The sequence below is a fragment of the Drosophila kikkawai genome, unplaced genomic scaffold (genome assembly GCF_030179895.1).
Source record: "Drosophila kikkawai strain 14028-0561.14 unplaced genomic scaffold, DkikHiC1v2 scaffold_86, whole genome shotgun sequence".
In the NCBI taxonomy this organism is placed as follows: domain Eukaryota; kingdom Metazoa; phylum Arthropoda; class Insecta; order Diptera; family Drosophilidae; genus Drosophila; species Drosophila kikkawai.
Genome location: NW_027222748.1, coordinates 1 through 16,156, shown reverse-complemented (window position 1 = coordinate 16,156; position 16,156 = coordinate 1). Strand labels below are relative to the sequence as shown.

The window sequence follows — 16,156 nt, the reverse complement described above, 5'->3', positions numbered from 1 at the left end:
AAAACTCAGCTAATAATGTATGTATCCACGGCAGAATTTGTACTTATATTAGTTTTTAGAAGGCTAATACATTTGCATACTCAATTGTAAATTTGTAAACAAAAAGTTCACAACTCAGCTAATAATGCCTGAATCCACTTCAGAATTTATATTTATATTGGTTTTTACACGGCTAATACATTTGCATACTCAATTGTAAATTTGTAAACAAAAAGTTCACATCTCAGCTAATAATGCATGTATCCACGGCAGAATTTGTACTTATATTAGTTTTTAGAAGGCGAATACATTTGCATACTCAATTGTAAATTTGTAAACAAAAAGTTCACAACTCAGCTAATAATGCCTGAATCCACTTCAGAATTTATATTTATATTAGTTTTTACACGTCTAATAAGTAGAAAGGATTTGCGGGTTCTCGGCCAGTTTGGTAGGGGGTGGGGGGGTCATTAGTCACGCATGACTGCGCACGAGGGGTGCGGAGGGTCATTAGTCACGCATGACTGCGCGCGAGGGGGGCGCAGGTGTCCTAATTAGCATAAAAAATCAATTAATTATTAGGGGAAGGGGTTTAGGGTAAGATCCTCCCCCTCATTATTTTACGCATGCATGATCATGTGCAGTTTTGTGTGTTGTTAAGCGTGAGAAACTGATTGGGAGGGGTTAAAGGGATAAGGTGTGTGTGTTCAAGCATGGGAATTTGTGGGATTTTGTGAAGGAGGGAGGGATGAGACATAAGGAATTTGTGAGAATTTGTGAAGGAGGGAGGGATGAGGCATAATGCGTAAGAATTTATTAGGGTTAGTTATTGTGCGTATCCGGCTTGTGTTAATGTGATTCAATTAGGATAGCAGGTGTGTGTGTAAGTCACCCCAGTTATTTAACTTGTATAAACGTGTAATACCTTGTAACGGTTTTGTTTCTGTTGTCATGCGTGAGAATTTGTGAGATCGTGTGGTGGTAGATGGGGTGAGTTCTCATGCTTGTGCCAAGAAATTTCTAGCGAGGGTTGTTGTGAGACTTGCTTACCTGTTGATCTATGAATTTGTGAGATCGTGTGGCTTGTGCCTCAACGGTTTGTACCTGGCCGACTCGTGTGGTGGTGGTGGATGGGAAATGTTCTTATGCTTGTGTGTAGCTTGTGCCAAGAAATTTCTAGCGAGGGTTGTTGTGAGACTTGCTTACCTGTTGATCTATGAATTTGTAAGATCGTGTGTGTGGCTCGTGTCTACCCAGGCCTGCTTGTGTGTTTTAATTGGTGGAAAGTAGATTCAATTAACTTGGCTAAACATGTAATGATATATTTTGTTGTATAATTTGAAGGTGTCACCCACCCTACCCTTTTAAATAGAGAAAAAAAATACATGTGAAATAAAAGTCAGAGTTTATTCTCATAAAAATTTAGTTTTTATTAAGTCTTTTAAATAAATTAATATATCGATCCATTAATTTTAAGGCATCTTGTTCTCTCTTCTCAACATGCATGCATCTGCAGGTGTCAGGTCCAACTTTGCAATCGTCATAGGCCCAGGCGCAGTATGATAGGTGTTCCCCATACTTGGAACGAACTACCGGAGTGGCTTCCACGTCTTTGAAATATGTTTGAAATGTCTTCAATTTCGTAACGTGTTCCTTAAAGATTTCGTTTCCATACTCTTTTAAAAATTCTTCAATTTTCTCCGAGATCATTTTGAGTTTGTGTTCTCCTCCGATGAAAATAGTTTGAGTGTTTATTTTAAACTGAAGGTACATCTAAATGCCACATTACATTTATACACCTTTCATGAAAACAAAAAATGTGAAACCTGTTGTTATACCATACCCACCCTTGAAAAATAAAATTGTATTCAAAGAAGGGGGAGAGATGTTCAGTTTTCTTTTTTCTTTATTTTTTAATTTCGTTATATGATGAAATTAGTTGTTTGACTCGATGTTGCTGATTTACATAATGAAAGCATGCACAGGTTTCTATATTATCATAAGAAAATGTACATAAATTAATATGTTCTCCATATGTTGTTTTTTTAAACTCCTTTACTCCAGCGTTCATGAACATGTTCCTTGACTCCAACAGTAATTGTAAATCCTCTTTGGTAATCACATTTCGAAAATCATTGATAAATAAATTAATGTTATTTATCAAAGAGGAAGAATTAATATTACGAATGCTATTAGATTTATTCATTTCGTAAACTTCTTCTTCTTCTCTCAACTCTCAAACTGTGAATGAAGAAATCTAGTTACTAGAATTTTCGGGTACATAAAAATTTAAAATTTTGTAAGCATTGTTGAGTGCACAGACACCCTCCTGCAGATGTAGTGAGCAAAATGGAAACTGGTTTCCATCTATTGTTTTTAAAGCAGGACATCCGATTTCTTCAACATTCATTAAATCTCGTGTTTTTAGAAATTTTTTGAGGAAAAGTCTTTTTTCATGCCCTTTACAAATAATTTCCTTATTCCTTATTATTTCTCTTAGATACGTTTGTGCTTCTTTGAAAAAACTTATGCCATCGTTCCAATAAATTTTATGATGTTGTTTTGTTAACCAAGCAACTGTTTTTCTCGTTTTTTTATCCAATTCAGTGAAATCATATGGAGAGTGTATTATAAAATGTGAATTTAGTTTTGAATCTTTTTTAAACACCACTCCAATTTCTTTTAGAATAAATTTATTGTTATTCCCAATAAATCCTTGAATATCAATTGCAGCAGTATCCCCCCTCATGGTTGATTATTAAACAATTCGCTGAACTAGACCATTCAACGGGTTATATTCAACTAAACGATCATGTATCAGTACGCAATATACTTGAACAGTTTCACTAGGCGGTTGACTAAGTTCAGTCGAAATCCTAACATCAATCGGTCCTGATTTTACCGTCTCATTTTGGTACGATAAATCTATCACGAAAATAGGAGCTTTAGTTTTGTATTCCATAGGCGCTAACAGTGGGGTTTCATTTCGATTATAGTAGCTAGATTGAAATTTGGAATACATTTCATATAGGTGAGCGAATCGATCCTTATCAAAGTCTATATTTAAATCGTCGTACGGGTATGTTTCAGAGTTTAGGTAAATCTTCAAATTTCTCAAATTATTTGTAACAAATTGATGATTATCTTTAAATACGATCAATGCAAATCGAGGACGTTCACGGTTAGCAGCTAGTTTAACATTCCAAACATGATGTGTTCCATTACTCAGTTTCGGGTTAATGTACGTATCCCAACTACGGAAAGCAATTGGAAGATTTGCCCCACTTTTTATAATATCATACATTTTGATTTTTGATGAATCACTTGGTGTCACATGAGGAATTTTCCATATAATATTAGTTATATCAACTTGAAACTTTTGATTTGATACATTATCTTCAAATACATCATTCATGTTTTTAGTTATTAATAGCACCAGCTCATGTTTACAATTTAATATGACTTTTTTGAAATCTTCACAAAATCCCATTAGATTTTTAAGGGGCACAGAAAAGTTGAAGTGATGGGAAATGTTAAAGTTGACTCCTCCACTCCATCCAGAATTGTAAAGTCTCTTGCTCTCAAGATGACTTAAAGAGACAAAGTTTTTTAATGTGGAAGTAACGCCAACAAATCTTGTTCTATCTATCTCAACACCATTTATTTCATATCGTATTTCATCCAAGAAGTACGCCATACAATTATTTCGCAATTTCCCAATTACATCTCGGGTTATCAACCTATCACCCTCCCCCAAGATGCTAATAACTCCTTGAAAATTAAGAAAACTCTCACTAGGAAGTACATATAAATCTTGATTTTGAATGGTTATTCTTATCTCATCATTTGACTTAAAAGATTGTTGATATGGTGAATAGCTGTGGTATTCCTTTTTCGATATACTATCGTCAGAAAGGAGCTTTTCTCGTACTGCTAATACCTCGTTCAAACCCATAACTTTTTTTTTTTTTTTTTTTTTAAACTCGTAATTTGAAACCCAATGATTTTAAAATTAATTTATTTTTTAATGTGAGCGTATTCGTACTTGACTTCGAACCTCTTCCTATAACTTTACGATTGAAAGTGCGTTGGTTGTGAAAAGTATCAGCTCTTTTATTATATATAATCATTGTATCAATCTCAAATGTAGACGGATCGTATAGTTTTCGCCACGTAAATTTATCAAATCACCGTTCTGATCAGTTATGTGTATAGAGAGAGTACTTATTTCTCTAGTGTTGACTGGTAAATAAATGAGATTGTGAGGTGTGATATTCATTTTATAGCCCGGTGGAACATTAATCCCAAATTCATACAATGCATGATCCTGTCTGCCATCAATATATGATCCACTAACAATATTACACACTAAGCGTATTGTGTTTATTTTTAAAATGTTCACTGGTTGATCGGATATATACGTTTTTTTCTGATCAGGATTGAGCACCCTTTTATTAAAACCAAACAATTTTCCAATCGAGTTTTCTCTATTAAAATATATAGCTTCCTGGGTGGTTGAAATATGAACTTGAAGTGTATTATTATTACTTTCCAACTGAAATGTTTTCTCGAGACCATAATCTCTAAGCTTATTTTTCAGAAAATCATGAATATCATCGAGTTCATAAGATCCGACGGGGATTTCAATTATCCTATTTCCGATATGGAATAGATTATTACTTTTATCAACATTGGGAATAGAATTGTACATATGAAAATCAATTAGTGCGCACTCAAATTCACCATTATTTAATTCAATGGGTGGGAAATAAGTTATGTTCGTAATGGGTTCATTACCATTTAATGTAAGGGTGAATGATCTACTCATTTTGAAATCTGATAATAAACTGTGAAAATAGAGCTTACACATGTAAACTTATATTCTCAAATAATTATGTATTTGTCGGAGATAACCGTTATTTAATTTAACCGTAGTCGAGCCAGCGAGTTCTGTCCGCCTGCGCACTCCAAACGTATCTCTCATCACGCCACTTTTCCTTTAGCCCTTTTCATTTTTCTGACTTTTCACTCAAACGTCAATCCTAGACAATCTCTAGCTGTCTCACTCTTTCCTATTGTTGCGACAGACGAACAGACCTCACTCAGTAACCTTTTCCTGTTACCGACTCAACTGCATTGCGCCTGCGCGCCAGCGACACCTACAGGCTACCAATACCTGAGCATGCCGAATAATTCTGTTGCCATAGCAACAAGCTTTCCAAATTTGCACTTAGCAACCAACTCGCCGACACGGCCATCCTGACATTTCACGCGTCCTCGCGTGACGTGTCTTCTAATAGCTCTAAACATAACAGTAATTTTCATTTATTTTTCTCTCTTGTTTCTCTCTTTTGTCTCAACTTAACATTTCATTTTAATTGTTTCACTCAATTCTTACCAATTCAGAAAGGCCCTGCTCCATATTTCAAAAGGCCCTGCTTCACATATTCTAACCATAGGAATAAAGTAGGCCCTGTTTCATGTGATCCGACACGGCCTTCCTGACAAATCACACGTCCTCGTGTGTTAACTTTATATCACAGTATTCTCAAATTTCAGTACTCGTTACATTTTATTGTTAACAAACATTTCATTAATTTTCTAAACATGAGTATTGAGGCATTTAGACAAAATAAGCATCTTGGTTTCATGATAACATGATAACATAACAAATTACATCTTCATTTTAATCATAATTTACAATTCAGACTTCTCTAATTACATAGCTTTATCAACTGGTGTATTTCCTTTTACACCCACATACTGACCCCCGCCATAACAATTCCTTCTGTTATGGTGCGGTCTCCACTGACCCCCGCCATAACAATTCCTTCTGTTATGGTGCGGTCTCCACTGACCCCCGCCATAACAATTCCTTCTGTTATGGTGCGGTCTTCACTGACCCCCGCCATAACAATTCCTTCTGTTATGGTGCGGTCATTATATCCCCTCTTGGGATTCCAAGGCATCAACCGTGCCATCCATATCATCATTCCCCACATGGGAATCAGACGCATCTCCACTTGAGTCGTCTAAATCTTTAATCAACTTTAATCTTTAATCAATCAACGTCATTGCTTATTTTGTCTATTTGGCTATGCCCTCAAAAACTCATGCGCATACTTATAAAAGTTCGCTTACTTGACAGATATCTCAAAACATATCAGCCACCATCAAGCTTTTCTATAAACTCTGTTTGGTGCCGATCTTCATTTTCATTTTCCATCTTCATTTCTTTCTCTTTTCTCTCTCATTCTTAACATATTTTCCATTTTCATTTTTCATTTTAAATTAATCTTGCCTTATCAAAATTAGTGCTTTTCCGAACCAGCATAACGTAGCTTTAAATTTCTCTTTCTTTATACTTTTCTCTGTGTCATGTGGTGGTATCAAGCCCAAAGGGTGGGTCCGATTGGCATCTCTTAAGGGCTTGCATTGGTTGCACTACTAACTGTGCAGTTCGCCGCAAGTTGCACCCCGCCAAGAGCATCTTGCCATCACCTCTGCGGTCCTGGTATCCAGCCAGATGACTACTTTACAGCTTTACACATGATACAATTTTCAACAATCTTTAAACTTAGTCATTTCCAACAATTCTGATAAATATTGCTGAGTCTATTTTTTCCAACCCAAATACATAACGGATTTATAACCTTGATTAATAACTATCCAACAAAATTTAAGGGACACTACTGGCAGACAACATTACCTCACACCTCTGTGTATTTTTAAGAACCCCCCTTCATAGCTCAATTTAATTTCAATTATTTTGAGTTGTTTATAAACTATATCAATCAATCCTGAATCCTGACTCTGATCATTCAGTTATTAGATTTCCATTCTAAGTTCAGACGTTTTTCTGTCAATTTATTTTTATTTATCGGAGTTGAAATCAGTCATGTGAATTCTGGACACAAAAAGAATTCCACATTTGCCTTGCGCTTTCTCTTCCTCTACTCTATGATGCACTTCAGTTAATTTTTTTTTTTTTTGAAATGATTACATTTGCAATAAGTAGAGACTAAAAACTCTCATCTGAGCAAATAATGCCAAAAATATCAGAATAATTGCACGCCAACCAATATTTCCAATTCATACAGAGATAGATATCAAGACACATAATTCTACCAATATATCCACAAGAGCTTATATCTGTTTCAAATTTTATCGGATGTTGCGAACCAACAAATAACGATTACAGGCTCACTTGTAATAATATTAAAAGCGTTCGTTCCAATTTCTGAATATCGTCATTTCACTTAAAGATACTTGAAGCCGAAGAATATGTCTCATGATCTGAGAAAATCGAGGCACACGTTTTTGAAAATAAGGCACCAATTCAATAAATGGTCTTACGACGGTCTCTTAATTGCACCGATTAAAAGGACGGACCTTTAACGTAAGGATTTTCTAGGAATTGGGTCTGATTTCTCCACCGCACACCTCATAGCTCAGATACTGCGTAGTAGGTTCAAGAAACCCACATTTGGTAAAGTTAAATGGCAACCCTGGTACAGTCAACACATTTAATACAACCTTCAGCCTTCGGAAAGCCTTTTCTTCCGAGTTTGCCATGATTAACACGTCATCTATGTAAACTATCGCAAATAATCATGATAATGAAGGTAGAAGATGCACTCTACAAACCAAACGGCACGGCAGATCAGACAGACGGCAACTCGTAATGGTACTCCAGGATAGCACAAATTATTATTTTTCAACAGAAACATTTTCCCTCACAGGGTCTGACATAAGCGGCAAAGGCCACTGTCCGAAACCATTTTCGAATATTGCTTCCGATAGTCTAAGCACAACCTATCGTAGCACAGGGCTCGCCAATGGGAAAGCAGATGGGCAAACAACACTGCAATCAAACACATCTCTATTCCCATCTTTTAGCCAATTCAGCTCCCAAATCAAAGAATAATTGGAAAGGGCTCACCCGATACTGTCACTGTTGAATCACACAAATCAACTCGCTTCTACATGCAGCGGCCGCTGCCGCTCGCAGCCGCTGATACCCATCTCGTGCACACAGATGCAATGTGACCACCGTTCTCACGCCTGAAGTGCGTCACTCCAGCTCTCCGCACTTCAGCCGCAGTTTCGCCAGTGTGCTGTTGTTGTTATCTTCCATTCTTCCCCAAATTTTCTGGCCGACAATGATGACACTTGCAACCGTCCGGCTCAACACGCGACCAGTGCATTTGACTGCCTCTCACGACTCCGGTGTCTCGCACCACGCGGCTGCGCAAGCTTTCGATGCGCTACTGAATTTAATATCGACCGAAAATCACTTTATCAGAATGCCCGCGAGGCTATGGTGAATCCCACTTCTGATGTCGGAGATAACCGTTATTTAATTTAACCGTAGTCGAGCCAGCGAGTTCTGTCCGCCTGCGCACTCCAAACGTATCTCTCATCACGCCACTTTTCCTTTAGCCCTTTTCATTTTTCTGACTTTTCACTCAAACGTCAATCCTAGACAATCTCTAGCTGTCTCACTCTTTCCTATTGTTGCGACAGACGAACAGACCTCACTCAGTAACCTTTTCCTGTTACCGACTTAACTGCATTGCGCCTGCGCGCCAGCGACACCTACAGGCTACCAATACCTGAGCATGCCGAATAATTCTGTTGCCATAGCAACAAGCTTTCCAAATTTGCACTTAGCAACCAACTCGCCGACATATTCATTAAAACCTTTTCTATATCGCCCATTATCCATATCATTATCTTTACTTATCATTAAGAAACCATATTTATCTTCCCAACATTTTCGACAAACTTTCATGAATAAATCATATGTCATATCACCATGTATATGATCGCGAAATATGTTTCGTAAATTAAGATCATCTTGTTTAAACACTATAATCATGTTAGCATTATCGCGTACAAGGTGCTTTGGGATATGTGTATATGTTTGAGATAAATAAAATGAATCAATTTTTTTATGGCGTCCCATACAGAAATATGAACGGATGTTAGTCTGTTTCTCACATGCGACATCATCAAAGATCATGATGGAGTTTTCTTTCGCCTTTTCAGGTGGTAAAACTTCATCATTTTGTGAGAATGTGTAGTACCCCATACCCTTTATCGGTTTAACTAATTTCTCTAAATACTGGTACTTTGGCTGATACAAACTTTTTGCGAAAATATATATATTCTCAAATTTTAGACCATTCGGACTTTCCAAAAGATTAATTAGAATATTGGTTTTCCCACAGCTCGATGATCCAACAATCAGAGCTCGGATAGTATCAGGTAATAGTAGACTATGCCGTGGTGATGAATTTTTAAATGAGTCATGACCACCCTCTATGTCCCTAATACAAATCTGTTGTTTTTGACGTATTAAACGCATATTCACATGTATAATGTAGTTCATTCACCGAGAAATGCTCATTGATTAAACATTATATAAAATGGGTAAAAGTTTTTATAATTATCGCAGTCAGAATTTAAACTTGAAGCGAGGTAGTGGCATTATTAACAAAATAATTAACACGCTTCCATTTGAAGCACATATTCCTGGTTATAATTTTTGTGGACCTGGTACAAAGTTAAAACAGAGATTGGATCGCGGAGATCGTGGAATAAATCAATTAGATGAGGCATGTAGAACTCATGATATTGCATATTCACAACACAAGGAGTTAAGTGACCGTCACAAGGCGGATGCAGTTTTAATAAATAAAGCGTGGGATCGTGTTACTTCAAGGGATAGTAGTTTGGGTGAAAAAACTGCTGCATACTTAGTCACAAATATCATGAAAACTAAAAAGAAATTCGGAATGGGTATGAAAAAGAAGAAGAAGGGAGTGAAGAGGAAGTGTAGGAAAAGGGGAGGAAAGGGCAAGACATTCTCAAATGTTATTCAAACAGGAATGCGAGCATTGAAAAAACAGAAACCATTAGATCTCATGAGTGCTATTAAGGTTGCACGCAAAGCAGTGAGTAAATCAATTTGTCGCAATAAGAAAAAAATAAAGATTCCTCGCATAATTAATGTACCCAAAGTTGGTGGTTTTTTACCACTCGTCCCCATTTTAACTGCACTTAGTGCACTGGGTAGTGTTGCTTCTGGCAGCGCAGCTATTGCTAAAGCCATCAATAATGCATCAACGAGTAAAAAACAACTAGAAGAGAGTAAACGTCATAATAAAAAAATGGAAAGTATTAGTGTGGGTGAAGGTATGTTTCTGAAACCTTATAGAAAAGGGTATGGATTATATCTTAACCCATTTAGAGGAAATCAAAAAAACTAATCAGTAAGCTACCCAAGAAGGCACTTTCAAATTTTGAAATTTTAGATTTTGCTCAAAAATATATTCCTCATTTTCGAGGTGTATTTATGAGAGACTCACTACCGAATCACCTTGGATTCATGAATCAGGAATTATAAACCTAGGCGATGCCTCATCAAATGGTACACATTGTGTAGCTTATAATAAAAATAAAAAAAATATACACTACTTTGATAGTTTTGGAAATTTACAACCACCAAAAGAAGTTGTGAAATACTTGGGGAATAATATTAGCTATAACTATGATAGAAAGCAAGCCTTTAACACAAACAATTGTGGACACCTGTCTCTACAATTTTTACTCTCTATCAACTCATGATTGGTCTACACTCTTCTCTAGTTTTCTCTGAGATCGTTTCAAACCCACCCTATTTTTTAACTAGTTGCTTCATGGTTGGGTGAGATCTTAGAATACTTTCTCTGAGATCGTTTCAAACCCACCCTATTTTTTAACTAGTTGCTTCATGGTTGGGTGAGATCTTAGAATACTTTCTCTGAGATCGTTTCAAACCCACCCTATTTTTTAACCAGTTGCTTCATGGTTGGGTGAGATCTTAGAATACTTTCTCTGAGATCGTTCAAACCCACCCTATTTTTTAACTAGTTGCTTCATGGTTGGGTGAGATCTTAGAATACTTTCTCTGAGATCGTTTCAAACCCACCCTATTTTTTAACTAGTTGCTTCATGGTTGGGTGAGATCTTAGAATACTTTCTCTGAGATCGTTTCAAACCCACCCTATTTTTTAACTAGTTGCTTCATGGTTGGGTGAGATCTTAGAATACTTTCTCTGAGATCGTTCAAACCCACCCTATTTTTAACTATTTGCCTCATGGTTGGGTGAGATCTTAGAATACTTTCTCTGAGATCGTTTCAAACCCACCCTATGTCTCAACTATGCTCTTCTCTGATTGGTCTGCTCCCGAATTTAAAATGAAAGAATGTCTTCAAAAATTGAGAGGGTTGTTCTACTCTCGACTATAAAATCGGTGTGAAAATGATTTTAACACACAGTCAAAGTTAAAAATCAGACAACAAACAACAAACAACAAACAACAAACAACAACATCTATAAACAGCCTGGAAAAAACAGTTGATTAACTGCTAAAAAACAGGTAAGAACAGCTATTAACTGCATATTAACAACAATTAACTGCTAAAAAAACAGGTAAGAACAGCTATTAACTGCATATTAACAACAATTAAACAACTATTAAACTATATAATAACAACAATCTGTTTCCATTTATTTTCCATCAATTAGAAAAAAACAAGAATCATCTGCAATATGACCAACCCGGAAATGGTAATGAAAGTTATTAAGGACTTCAATGGAAAGATGGCCAAACCTCTACTCACCAAGAACAAGATGAAAACAAATTGCTTTTACCCGATTATGAATGCTCAACGTAAAAAAACCAGCTATGGAACTTCCCTTGCTCTTGAACTTGAGGAGTATATTTTATACTTACCGGAGCGCTACTCAACCTTAGATGATGCAACAATCAACATTATAAAGGATAACCGTTTTTATATTTTGAAAAAGGATGATAATAATTTGTACTTGGAATTAAATAAAGTTGTGAAATCATGAAAATGTATACATTTTTAATACTTTTAAGCTATATATTTGCAATAATAAAAATAAATTTTCTTCAAAAAACACAAATAAATTTGTTATAAATATTTAATTACATTTACATTTCTCACAGTATCAAGTGAGTGTCTGAGAAAACTAGAGCAATGAAACGTCAAGTCTTAAAACAGTTGACAGAGAGTAGAAATATTTTAAAAAGAAAGTTCAATGAATTAAAACAAATGAAAAATGAGAATGCTTCAAATTTAGAAGAAACTTTTAAGCCAATTACAGCGCCTTTACATGCAATTCTTGCTGATAATAAGAAATTTAAAAATTCCAATGATGGTAATGTACCTGAGAAAAAATCATTGATAAAGAAAGAGGAGGAGCATCATGTCGCGAGAAAACAGTATGTGAGCGAAAAAGAAAGCGAAGATGAATTTTTTTCACAAGATTCTGAAAGATATTCTGATTCTGATTCTGATTCTGATTCAAATGAAGAAGAAGAAGAAGATGAAGAAAAAGAAGAAGAAGAAGATCAAGAAAATGTGAATAAAGAAAAAGGGGTGGAGTACGATCTCAACATTAGTCATTTAAAGAAACAAAAGCATCTAGATAATAGTTATGGACCTCGAAAAGAAAATAATATATTGATGTTAGGTAATAGTGCACTTAAAATTCAAAAAAATAAAATGGAATTGGAGAGTGGAAACTCATGGACCTTAACACAGGGTCTATACTCACTAATTTTTCATAACGCACCTCGTGACTATACTAAAGATGATTTAAAAATATATAAACAAATTTTAATTGAGACAAGTGCTCACAAAAGAAACTATGAACCCGACGGGCAATTAAAAGGAAATCGCTCGAAGAAATATTCATCAATTATTAGACCTCTTATGACATCAGCTGTCTCACCCACTCGAAAATATACTGGGTCAGCATATATGAAGCTTCAACAAACGAAACCTAGATATATTTATTGGAACAACTTAAACGAGCTTGTAGAGAGGTTACAGCTTTTAATGAGTTCAAAAGCTGCTGGACATAATGGACATTCTAATGAGATTTTATCGATAATAGAAGAATTGCGAGAAGAAAAAATAATATATTAATAAAATAGAAGACACTTTATAATTTTTAATTAATATTAAAATGTCAATTGACAAGTTTGGTCATTTTTCGAATGATAGAGAATTTTCCTCACTTTTCAAAAGGGAGCTTGAAAGTCTCACGGGTGTTTATCTTGATACTGATGGCCATATAAATGTACAGAGAAAAAGAATAAAAAACTCTTCACAACCAATAAATGGTAATGACTTAGTCATAAAACTATATGTAGACAAGAAAATTGATGATGTTAAATTACTACAAATGGAATCGATTGACAAATCATTTGAGAATCGAAATAAAAGAGTATCAGAGTTGGAGAGTAAAGCAATAAAAATGATTACACAATTAGAAAATATAGATATCTTGATGATCAACATAATTAATCAAATTGAAAATATTAATAGTTTTATAAACTCAAAAAACCCACCACCACCAAATCTTCGTACGCAACAGGTGGAAATAGAAGGAACTTTGCTTAAAAAAAGCCCATTCGCACACCGTGAAAGAGATCCGAAAACTGATTTAGTTGAAAGTTAAATATACCATTCCTTCAGCTTTTATATTTATAATAATAATGACACTCGACAAGTTTGGATGTTTTTTAATTGAGAGAGAGTACTCAAGGGAGATTAAAAAGGGGGTAATCAAATTTCAAAGCTTACTCACTGACTCAGATGGTAATTTAAATCTTCAGAGAAAAAGATTTAAAAATTGTTTACCTCCCATCCATGAAAATGATGTAGTAACAAAGAATTATGTTGATGATGAAACAAGAAAAGTATTAACAAATATATCTACTGTAATTTCCAATCAACCACAGAAACAGTCAATTTTTAAAGTAAAACCCCGAATAAATCATGTTGAGAGCAAAGTGAATGAAATTTCTTCAAAAATTGATTATCTAAAGAAAAATCTTCGTGAAATAATAATGCAAATTGATGAATTAGAAAATAGTATTTTCAGCTATATAATTCACCCGCAATCAATATTAAAAAGTGAAACAATATCTAAGGAGCGAACACCATTCATCCCGAATAAAATTAAAATATGAGTAAGCGAGATATTGTGAATGAATTACATCGCCCCACATTAAAAAACTTCCCACGACGTCGAGTGATAGTAAAAGGAATTAATGATTTGTGGCAAGCTGATTTAGTTGAGATGAGGCCTTATGCCACTGTCAATAAAGGCTATAAATATTTATTAGTGGTGATAGACTGTTTCTCGAAGTTCGGGTTTGGGGAGGCGGTGAAATCAAAAAATGCACCAGATGTCACCAAAGCTATGTTAAACATTTTAAAGTCTGGTCGAGGGACACCCAAGAATTTACAAACAGATAATGGAAATGAGTTCTATAATAAACAATTTCAAGAATTAATGACGCGATTTAAAATTCATCATTACTCAACTTTTAGTGTTCTTAAAGCATCGATCGTGGAACGTTTTAATAGAACATTAAAAGAACTTATGTGGCGTGAGTTTAGTTTCAATGGAAAATATACATGGATTCAAATGTATAAAAACTTAATTGATATTTACAACAACAGGAAGCATAGAACAATAAAAATGAAACCAATTGACGTCAATGCGTCTAATGAGAAACAACTTTTATCAACGGTCTACAACCACCGAAAAGTATTTTTAAATAACAAAAATTTACGGGAAGGGGAATTTGTACGCATAAGTAAATATAAACATGTATTCACAAAGGGGTACATAGCGGGTTGGACCACAGAAATTTTTCGAATACGACATGTTAACAACACATTCCCCACCACTTATTTACTTGAAGATCTGAAGGGGACCCCTATAGAAGGCGGTTTCTATGCCCAAGAAATAAAAAAGACTTTGTTCCCCCACACTTATCTCGTCGAGAAGATTTTGAAGCGGAAGGGGGATCGTGTGCTTGTGCGCTGGCTAGGCTTTCCAAAGACAGAAGATAGCTGGGTCCATAAAAACGAAATTCTATAATTAATGCGTGACGGATAGTGCGTGGAGGGCGATGTGCGTGGAGGGCGATGTGCGTTGAGGGCGATGTGCGTTGAGGGCGATGTGGAATATACTCTGTGTATATGCGTGTGTGGTATGCGGCTGATAGTGCGTGGCGAGCAGTGCCTTCTATATACAAACCGAAGAAAAATCTTGATAATTGTTTGTATGTGCATGTGAATGTCTATGTTTTCTTTAATTTCTCTGCTCGTTCTCAATGTGAAAAGGGCGAATGAATTTTCGGTCTAGATCAGTTCCCAACCATTCTTACATTGGAAAACATCACCATGTCTTTCAACGCGGTCGTGATCTTCGTTTTCGCGACTATTTGGTGTGGCGTGAAGACTGCTCCGGTTAAATATGTACTAGCTAATTTAACAAACTCAACTTCATGGAATTCATCAAATGAAGTTGAGTTTTTAATGAATTTACCGAACTCGAACAAATTAATGAGGATAGAATTTAATTTTGAAATTTTGGAAGATACCGAAATTTACAAAAACATATCCTCAACTATTATTAATGATAAAAATGAGAAATTAATTGAAAGTGAAAGTGAGAGTGAGAATATGGTGCCTTCACTGCTGCGAATTTCGTCAACCCCGCCTTCATCACCCTCACGAATTTTCATCGAGGACGGAGGAGCAATATCGACTTCAACGCTGGAAACAACCCTCATTAATGGGGGTAATGATGATGATGATGATGACGATGTAGCAACAACAACAACTACAAATAAACCTGCACCAATTTTGAATGAGGATAGAGAAGTTGATACAACCCTCATTAGTGAGGGTGATGGAACAACAGCAACAACAACAACAACAACAACAACAACAACAAATAAACCTGCACCAATTTTGAATGAGGATAGAGAAGTTGATACAACCCTCATTAGTGAGGGTGATGGAACAACAACAACAACAACAACAACAACAACAACAACAACAACAAATAAACCTGCACCCTCACCAATTTTCAATGATGATGACAATGATGATGGAACAACAACAACAACAAATAAACCTGCACCCTCACCAATTTTATTCGAGAATGGAGAAGAACAATCGACGACGACGACGACGACGTTGGAACCAATTTCACCTTCTACTACCGGAAATGAATCAAATACAACTCTTGTGATGACCAGGGAAAGGCTATTACTCAATAGTTCAACATTT

General features: G+C 35.6%; 1 protein-coding gene across 1 annotated transcript; it reads left to right on the top strand.

Moving 5' to 3' along the window:
• Positions 1-15,544: 15,544 nt before the first annotated feature.
• On the top strand, positions 15,545-16,114 carry LOC138929614 (uncharacterized; the record flags this gene model as incomplete). Its single annotated transcript, XM_070289000.1, has 1 exon — positions 15,545-16,114. A coding segment is annotated over exon 1 (570 nt), but the record flags the coding sequence as incomplete, so codon positions are not given.
• Between the last annotated feature and the right edge of the window lie 42 nt (positions 16,115-16,156).